This window comes from Humulus lupulus, chromosome 2, assembly GCF_963169125.1.
Source record: "Humulus lupulus chromosome 2, drHumLupu1.1, whole genome shotgun sequence".
In the NCBI taxonomy this organism is placed as follows: domain Eukaryota; kingdom Viridiplantae; phylum Streptophyta; class Magnoliopsida; order Rosales; family Cannabaceae; genus Humulus; species Humulus lupulus.
The window spans coordinates 205,437,595-205,447,445 of NC_084794.1; the positions used below are offsets into that span (position 1 = coordinate 205,437,595).

At 34.0% G+C, this 9,851-nt stretch overlaps 2 protein-coding genes across 2 annotated transcripts; one reads left to right on the forward strand and one right to left on the reverse strand.

Moving 5' to 3' along the window:
* The first annotated feature begins 1,567 nt into the window (after positions 1–1,567).
* Positions 1,568–2,239, forward strand: LOC133815101 (transcription factor bHLH18-like). Its single transcript, XM_062247984.1, has 3 exons — positions 1,568–1,610; positions 1,742–1,776; positions 1,928–2,239. The coding sequence occupies exons 1-3, from the start codon at positions 1,568–1,570 to the stop codon at positions 2,237–2,239; spliced, it is 390 nt and encodes a 129-aa protein (XP_062103968.1).
* Positions 2,240–5,495: 3,256 nt separating this feature from the next.
* Positions 5,496–6,953, reverse strand: LOC133815102 (mRNA export factor GLE1-like). Its single transcript, XM_062247985.1, has 4 exons — positions 6,901–6,953; positions 6,480–6,647; positions 5,890–6,010; positions 5,496–5,648 (listed from the first exon to the last, which is right to left on the reverse strand). Coding segments are annotated over exons 1-4 (444 nt in total). The 5' UTR covers positions 6,903–6,953.
* Positions 6,954–9,851: the final 2,898 nt, after the last annotated feature.

Consider the following 9,851-nt stretch of genomic DNA (forward strand, 5'->3'; position numbering starts at 1 on the left):
ACATGCCTACCTAGGACACAAACACAGCATTTATTGATCAACGAAATAGTTGTAGAGTGAGGGAGATCATACATTGCTTTTACGATGGTATACATTTCTATATTGGAGCAACAAGCAAAGTATGTGGATGCTTTAGAAATTCTCACTGGGAATTTAGGATCTCTGTTAATGATTGAAGTTGATAAACTACGTATACAGGTACTTTAGAAGATTTATTTGCACTGTTTGATGTTTTTGGCTTGTCACCTACTCATGAACTCGTGAATATTGGTTATTACATTACATCTTATGAAGCATATTACATTAAATCTTTCATGTTTACAGAGGTTTAAGAAAATGGATAATTAATATAGGGTAATAATATTGATCCTCTAATCTTTTATAGGTGTATACAAAAGGGATACTAATCTTTTGAAGTTTATTAGATATACATCAAATAACTAACAGAAAATCAGAAAACATTCCAACGATATTTATTAATCAACCATCAATCATTATCAATTCAAAATATTCAAACAACACACAAGTTTTCTTCCTTATCTCGCCGCAGCACACAAATTTCTCAGAACCTACTTCACTAATACACACAAGTTCTCAACCTTCCGTTATCACCGCAACACACAATAATACTTCACTATGGATGAATATCTAAGATATTCAAACTCCTCTAACATTTGCAAAGTATTTTAACAAAAATAAAAGATAACATACCTCTTGCAAACTGCTGCAAATAAAGTTCCCTCCAATTTGAAATCCAATGAAGCCACTAAAATGAAAGAAAAATTACATACCAATTAATAAAGAAAAGCATACACAACACACATAGAAAGAACAAAAAACCAAAAACAGTTTGTATTCCAATTTAAAAGGATGAAAAAAAATCAGATTTATTATCAATACAAATAAGAGAAATGATAAATCCATGAAAGTTTGTTCTATCTTGAGAATTTTCTCTACAATAATGAATACCTTGAAAGTGAAAAAATAGCCAAATGAACCAAACCTAGCTGAGATGAAAATATGAGATCCCTTTATAAATGCCTCAGTTCCCCAAAAGGTAACAAAAATAAAAACAGGGTCAAGAAAAATAATAAGAAATCAAAACAGTTATTATGCATAGGTTAAGCACACCATATCACATAAAAAAGCTGATGAAACTGAATTATGATTATAAGAAAACAGAGCTTAAACAAGACAATGTAACAAGACAGAGCATAAAAATTATTGATTCAAATCAAATTAGATTACTGCTCAAATAAAAAAATAAATACTCAAACCACAATATCAATAGCCTACTCATTTTTATTCTAAAACACACCATATCACATATTATTATTATTATATTTGCAATGATAAAACTAATGAAACGAAATCAATGATTCAGTGATAAACAAAACAGAAAGAGAAATTGAAGGAAAGATGATAAGTAGAGTGAGAATTAGGGTTATAATTGGGAAAAAATATGAGTGGAGATCGCAAAAGTGAAGATTCAAAGTACATACCCATGCCGATGAGAGCTTGAGATTGAGATAGTGATCGCCAGAAATCGAAGAGAGTGACAGGAGAAATGGACGAGAGACACAGAGATGGAGAGAGAGACAAAATGGAATGTTAGTGTTATATTTTTTTGACAAATATATCAAGGTTATTACTAAATAATAAATGTATATTAATATGAGTTAGTTACGTTTTTTTAAAACATGTTATTATTTAATGTAATTAAATGGTAAAATTCTTATAGTGGCTCTTTCTGCTGTGGTTCCAGGTCTAAAGAAGGTACTTACTGCTAGTTTTATGCCAATTAATTCAGCATGATATGACTATATAATCCTATAAGTTTCTTTTTATGGGATCTCAATACTACATTGTATATATGTAAAGCCATTAATATTTCTCAAATTTGTAAATGATGGTAAACTCTTAACAGATGGGCAGGACTTCTGTTCTGGGAGATGCCATCAATTATGTAAAACATCTGGAAGAACGAGTAAAGACACTAGAGGAACAACAAGAAATGAAAACCGAAAACCATAAACCAGGCATTTTGATGAAGAAATCTCTGCTATGTACTGTCGAAAATTCCTTGTCTGATAATGACAAGGTTATGCAGCCACTGCCTGAAATTGAGGCCAGAGTTTCCAACAAGGATGTTTTGATAAGAATCTATTTTAAAAATAATAAGAAAAAAGAAATCATTCCTTTTAAATCGAAGTCAATAATATTAAGTGAACTGATCTAAAAGCATGTTGCTTCATGCATTTTAATTTCTCATTAAGAACTTGGCTAAAAGCAATCAATACAAAATATTATATAACCACTATGTCAAAAAGCAATCAGTTGAATATTTATATTAGATGAAATTAACGCATAAATGATCAACTCTTAATATACCTTAATGTAGCAACAAGGAAGGGGTGGCCCTACACGGCCCACTGCTGTGTCATCTGCCTCAGAAAAAGCAGCTCCAGCAAAAGTTTCTGTCAAGCCATATCCTTGGCCAATAGGAGCCCTATTTAAGCATAATCAACCAAAAAGAAAAGTATGCAATAGATACACATGAAATGAAAAATAACACGACCCATTGCAAGAATTTCACAGTGCATAGTTAGTCTAACATGGAACTAAATATGGAAGTATTAGCATCTAAATGAATTTGGACGAGTGATTGCGTGCATATAAGTATGACATATAACTTCACATGTGGACACACTAATCTAGTAGAGTTTTCAATCCAATAATTTAACCTTTTAATCATATTAAATAATAAGGTTAAACCTCAAATTCAATTATTGTAAATCTCAAGAATATGAAATAATTACCCCATGCAGATATTGATGAAGCGTTGTGAATCCGCAGATAAAGGAGCTCCACCACAGAGCATAAATCTAATATCTCCTCCAAGTACAGAGCGTATTTTCTTAAAGATGATTAAATCCCACAGCATTTTTTCCAGTCCCCAAGCCCCAAACCAGCTTCCTTCTACAGATCTGTTAATCAACCTTTATGGCTGAGATGGGAAGTTAGGAAGACTGAATTATTTGTAGAACAAATTTTGTGATGCTATAGGCTCTAACCACGAAATGAACTTATAAAGAACTTACAAGACAAAGTCACAAAAAGTAAACTTGGATGCTCTCAAGCAGTCAATTGGATGCACAATATCAAGCCTCACAATATAATTCAAGATGTATATATATGTATATATACATGTATATAAGAGGCATTAACAAGAATTTGAACCTCACACCACTCACACAAGCAGTCACTTACAACTTGAGTTAGCCTCAAGTGGCATATATATATATATAAGGAATAGTTTGCCCTTAGTCTCAGATAGGGGTTAGCCAAGGTAGAAACATCACAGTAAAAACAAAGCAAGTTTTCTCATTTCAGAAAGAATAGGAAATTAAGTGCCAAGGATTACACTGCATATGTAAATTGCTAAAAAAACGTATGTACTAGTTTATGGGATATATTTTTTTATCCAACAGTTGGTAAAGAGGAAGTAAAGGGAAAAGCAGACATAAAGAGTAAAATGGGCAGTTTGGTTGGAGAGAAAAGAGTGAAAGACACAAGAAAAGTGAGACCTGCAATTTTTCTTTCTCCAGAAAAGGGGTGAGAACTTTTTGAAACAAGTGTAATACAATATTTCTATTTTGCCCTACATACTACAGTTACCCACATACCCCTCTATTACCTATATTCTATTATTTGACCACTTTACCCCTCATTCTAGTTGCTTCTTAGGATGCAGTTTTATACATAAACCATTTAATGAAATGACTAGTGAACAATATAAGAACTCCCCACATGATTTCTATATACTCAACAGAATAAAATTCTACACATTGCCGTCAAAAAGTGTATTTTAGTAACAATGCATGCACAACATTTCTAGTCCCTTGATATGAAGAACCATATCTCATATCATATCTATACATGTATAGTGTATGTGAAAAAAGAGACATATTCTCAAATTTTGTTTCCACTCTCTCAATCACCAAATAAAGCAAAGAGATAAGAATCTGATCCAAAGATACAATAAACTAAACGTACCTTTCTAGCAAATGCTCCAGCACTGATAGATTGAGGGTAAGCATGATTTTTGAGGATCTTGACAAGTTCTGCTGCTTTTTGTCTGCAAAAGGAAAATTACGTTAAGTGAAAAATCTTTCCACCATATTATGTAAAACAATTTAGTCATTTACATGAGAAAGAAAACACATTATGTGAAAACCAACTAGGTAAGTAACATGATAATAAGCTAATTAGATAACTAGTTGTTGAATAAAAATATGTAGATTGATGGACAGAAATCCAATATTACTTGACAGCATCATTAGTTCTTGTAATTTGCCATATCAATTTAGAGATATTTCTTTCATGGCGAACATAATCCTGAAAAGAAATAACATTATGTGAGAAAATAAATATTTAACATATCAAAAAGAACTTTAAGAAGAAAAAAACATGAGATATGCTTAAAAATGACAATCATACATAGCAATAATTGTGGAATGATAAGTAAGAAATTTAATATACAGTAACATCCATGTTTACGAAATCCAGTTAAATCTCATTTGAATTTAGTGTATAAATACATTCTTTCAGTACTATATATTTAAAACAGAGGGGAATACAGTGGAGTGTCAAAAATGAACTATTGCCAAAACCTAGCTGATCTTTGTGAAAACTAGGGCTAAACTAGATTTTTAGATAAAAGGGCAAATGATTATATCTATAGATCAGTACAAGGTTGCTATATTTGCTTGGTAGCCAAATTACCTGCTGATGCTGAATTTATTGGTTTTTCAAATTCGGATTCCTTGGTTTTGGCTTTAGTTTGCAATCCTAAAGCTTCCTTCTGAACAGCAGCCTGGCTTGACGCTTCATTGGCCTCCCTTTCAGCAGCCTCTTTTGCTTCTCTTCTCTTAGCTTCCATTGCAGCCCTATTTGCTTCTTCAGCTCTGAGTTTTGCCTGCATCAAAAAATACTTTTATTACTAACAACAGCATAAAACCAAGATAATATACCAAAGCGCATTAAGATTATATCAAAAGAATATGTAAGAATAATAGAGGACTGTGACAACCATCTTTAGACATCTACCAAAAGAAATGAATAATCTGGGCAGTCAACAAACCTCAGCTTCTGCTTTGGCTTTTTCTTGGCGGAGTTTTTCTTCCATGAGAGCTTTCTCTTTTCTTTTGGCCCCTTCATAAGCCGCATCACTTCTTATTTTCCTTTCTTCTATCTGGGACCTGAGTTCATGGTCCCTTTGGATAGCAGTCAAGTGATTATCAAGTGCTTCAGCACTACAAATGATGACCCAAAAATTAGAAAACAGAAAGTCCAAATCTGACTTAAACAATAAAAAAGAAGAAGGAGATGAGAAATCATTAAAATTCCAGGGAAAAAAAATATCAAAAGCATGAGCACTTCAATGAGGGGAGGCAAAAAAACAATACAACATTATTAACAAAGGAATTGCAGTCTTACATTTTTTGTTGATATTGGGTATCAAGCTTTCTCTCATTTTCACGCCTTGCTTCTCCATACTTATTAACTCGAAGAAATGCAGAAGAAACCTTTTCATTTTCACTCATCAGATCTGACTCTATTGTACAAATTTTGTTCCTAATCTCCTCCTGTTATTGAGCCAATTAATATTGTCATGCACCAAGAAGGGAATTCTATGACCACAATAAGAAGAAAAATTTGCAGGGAAACCCTGGAGCTCCAGCATGTAGCCAAGGTATGAGATAAGCTCTTCATGAGATATGTGCCCTAGTTATTCATAATACTAATTGAATAATTAAACATTTTGCAACAAAAATTATGCACAAATTCTACATCAGACGAAACATCATCCACTAGATAGCTACAGACCTTGACCCCAAGCTGATGTTCACTGGTTAGCTCCATCAAACCTCCTTCCACCAATCCTGTTTCCTCCATCAAGTATGGCTGAATTTCAAGAGCTGACTCATTCTCAGAGTCGTCATCATCACTAAGAGATAAATCAAGAAAATACAAAGTATTAATAGAAACTAGTGAGATCTCTAACAGTCAATGTGATATAACATAGCATAGATATATCATAGAAGTCTGTCATGAATACACAACAGCTGAATAAAGCTTTCGATGACAGAATAGGGATGCAAAACTTGAATTGATAAAAACATGGAATATAAGTAAAGAAAAAACAATCAAGGCCAGTTAAATGCATATCTAACATAAAGGTCTTTAAAATTAAACCGATTAGCAGAAAGGGAGCTTCTATCTTGAGCTTCCTCATATGCATTGTCAATTTCATCCACCTCATCATCGAGGACACGCATTACAAATGGCCTAGAACTTCTTTCTACACTCTTCACATTTGAAAATTGACTATACAAAATTTACAACTGAACGCTTAGTTAAACAAAAAAACACACATGCACCAAGCAGTTATCTAAATCACACACATACATACTTACCGCGATTGCACTTTAGTGAATGGCATTGGGACTTTGGAAGAGCTACTAAGTTTTGTTTCCAATGCATTAAGCTCTGTTAAAAGAGCATCGAAGCTCCAATCAGGTTCAGGGTCGGCAGCAATTCCCTCAACAGTTTGGGGACAACGAAGTTCCAACTTAACAACTCCCCTAAACAAATCCAAATTGATCCCACATATCAGAAACAACCCATGATATCAACAACCATTTGCTTATATGATTTAAAAATCATAATTTTCAGTCAAAAAGAAAAGTGTCAAATTTGTATCTCTATTCCTAGATGATAATCAAACTATGAATTCCAATAAAAAAAACTGCATTCTCTCTTTATAAATGTAACTGAATTACAGAAGAAAATTTAACCAAAATATGAACGATAGAAAGAATCAAGCTTGAAACTTACATTGCGTAAAACTTCAATTCGAAAAGCTTCGGTTCCCCCAAATAATAGGGTTTCCGCAATCCACTGTACAGTACCTCCCCTCATTCGTGGCTCAAAACGCAATCACCAACACCGAGTTAGGGTTTTTGGTTTTTCACCATTGGCAGCAATACCACACTGGACGAAAGAGGTTGTTCAGTGATGGCCAAGCAAACTGTTTTAGTCCCTTCTTGGATTAAAAAGAAAAGAGAGAGAGAGTACTCACCATGAGACAAGAGCAAAAGATGGGCCTAACCTCGCACTGAGAGAGAGCCTCCTCTGCTGGCTTGCGGACGATTTCGTCGCCACTCAATGAATTGGTCAAGAATGAGTATATCGCTGGGAGGTCCGATTTCGATAGCGTTATTACAAGCGAGCTTTCGAATCAGTGATTATCTGATATTAAATTGCAATCTTAAATTAAAAAAATACCTCACATAGACAAACGAGGTTAGAGTGCTCTTGCCTGGGTTTTTGCTTCCAGCAGGAGAAATGTCGTGAGGGAGAAGGAGGAGTTAGAGAAGGAGCAGCAAGACTTGCATGAGGGAGAAGGGGGAGACTGAGCAGCAAAAATCGCGTGAGGGAGAAGGAGCATCAAGAATCGTACAGATCGTGGTGATCCAGCGGCTGAATGGATTAGAGACATAGTGTGAGAGAGAGTGAGAGAAGGAAAGATATTCGAGTCTGAAAGAGAGGGGCAGAGGAGGCAAATGGGTTACACAAAATTTTCATTAGGCGCTTCTTTCTTTTTTATTTGGCGCCTAAATTGGCTGTGAAAAAAAATTAAACGTGTATTAATAACATTTTTTAATAAGTGTTATTTTTTACTGTAATATATACTCAAAATTGTTGTAGTGCGTAGCCATTCAGAAAATCTGTTTCGACATCCATTTTCCAAATCTCATAATCCATGCACGCAGCAATGGACAAGAGTATACGAATGGATTTTAGCATGGCTACAGGAGAAAATATTTCTTCATAATCAACCCCTTCTTTCTGTGTGTAACCTTTGGCTACAATCCTTGCTTTGAAAGTCTCTACTTTCCCATCCGCTCCTCTTTTCTTCTTGAATATCCACTTGTAACCAATGGGTTTGATATTCTCAGGTGGATCTTCAAGAACCCAGACAGAATTGGAATACATTGATTCCATTTCTTGGTTCATGGCTTCTTGCCATTCGTCCTTGTCAGAATCACTCATTGCATCTTGAAATGTCAATGGTTCATCTTTGTTTGTGTCAGACACAAGCATTTGAACTTCGTTTTCATAGCATGTGGGTTGCTTACTAACCCTCCCACTACGACGAGGCTCTCTATTATTCTGAGTAGAACTAGTGGTTTCCTCTTGCGTTTTTCATTGGTTGTTGCTGGTGACTTTGCAACTTCATTCGAGACCATCTCCTCTAGTACAACCTTACTGCGAGGTTTGTGGTTTTTAACATAGCCATGTTCAAGAAAAGTTGCATTTGTCGATACAAATGTTTTATTTTCTTTTGGACTATAGAAAATTTCACCTCTAGTCTCTTTGGAATATCCCATAAACATGCACACTTCAGAGCGTGATTCCAACTTCCTGGTATTTCCTTTAAGCACATGTGCAAGACACCCCTAAATTAAAAAAATGGTGTAAACTAGGATTGCAACCATTCTATAATTCCATGGGTGTCTTTCAGATAGACTTAGATGGAACAACATTCAATATGTATAGAGCACATTGAATTTCATGGCCCCATAATGACAGTGGTAATGATGAGAAACTCGTCATTGATCTAACCATATCTACTAACGTTTTGTTCCGTCTTTCTGAAACACCATTTTGTTGTGGCATTCCAGGTGTTGTGAGTTGGGATTGAATACCATGCTCACACAGATGTTCCTTGAATTCAAAATCCAAGTACTCTCCTCCTCGATCAGATCGAAGAACTTTCAGTGATTTACCTAATTGCTTTTCAGCCTCTGCTCGAAATTCTTTGAACTTTCCAAAAGTTTCATATTTTCTTTCCATTAAGTATAGGTAACCATATCTTGAATAATCGTCAATGAAAGTGACGAAGTATTCATAACCTCCTCTTGCTTGTACATTAAGTGGACCGCAAACATCCGTATGTACCAGCTGAAGTGGTTATGTAGCTCTTGAACCTTTAGCAGAGAAATGTCTCTTGGTCATCTTGCCCTTCAGACAAGATTCGCAAACAGGGAGAGATCCAATAGATAGTTCTCTTAAAGGACCATCCTTTACAGGCCTATTAATTCTGTCTAGACCAACATGGCCCAATCTCAATTGGCACAGATATGTTTTACTATCAGAATCAGTCTTTTGTCGTTTAATAGATCTAGGATTAGATATTTTAAATAATTCAGAATTAAGTAAAAAAAAAATTCATTCATTATAAGTATGTAAATTTTGTTTATCCCAAAGGATATGCATAACAAGTAAATAGATAATTTCTTTAAATAATACTACTTTATTAATAAAAGAAATAAATGTCATGCAAAAATAGAAATAATTTTCCAAACATTAATAATAAAAATGACTAATAATAAACTAAATTTCTAGACTGTAGTTTTCTTTGTTCAAAGAAATGTATAATTTATAAAACAAAATAAAATTTTAAATTGTTCAACTAACAATAAAATTTCTAAATAAAACTACACTCCAACTCCTCCGGCTTTACTTGCTATCAAAATCCTCATCAGTCTCTTCCTCCTTTTCAGGGTTTCGATTCTAAGAAAGAAAAAATTAAGAAAAATAGATTAGTGGCACATATTTTTGAATCTACTATCCAAAAATTTGAATTTTCTATTCATAGTATTTGAATCTACCATTCAAAGTTGAAAAAATATATGTAAATCTTATTTACCTTTTTCGTTTGATACAAACGATGACACTCAGCAAAGACTTCATTTTTCATTGCTTGCCACATCTCATGGGCT

Excerpts from the sequence above, each read along its gene's own strand:
- LOC133815101 (XM_062247984.1), top strand. The coding sequence starts at position 1,568 with ATGGACGAGAGACACAGAGATGGAGAGAGAGACAAAATGGAAT. Across the intron at positions 1,611-1,741 it reads AGAGAGAGACAAAATGGAAT|TGGCTCTTTCTGCTGTGGTT; the intron begins GTTAGTGTTATA and ends AAATTCTTATAG. Across the intron at positions 1,777-1,927 it reads TGGTTCCAGGTCTAAAGAAG|ATGGGCAGGACTTCTGTTCT; the intron begins GTACTTACTGCT and ends AACTCTTAACAG.
- LOC133815102 (XM_062247985.1), bottom strand. Across the intron at positions 6,011-6,479 it reads TTCACTAAAGTGCAATCGCG|TGATGATGACGACTCTGAGA; the intron begins GTAAGTATGTAT and ends TTTATCTCTTAG. Across the intron at positions 5,649-5,889 it reads AACATCAGCTTGGGGTCAAG|GAGGAGATTAGGAACAAAAT; the intron begins GTCTGTAGCTAT and ends GCTCAATAACAG.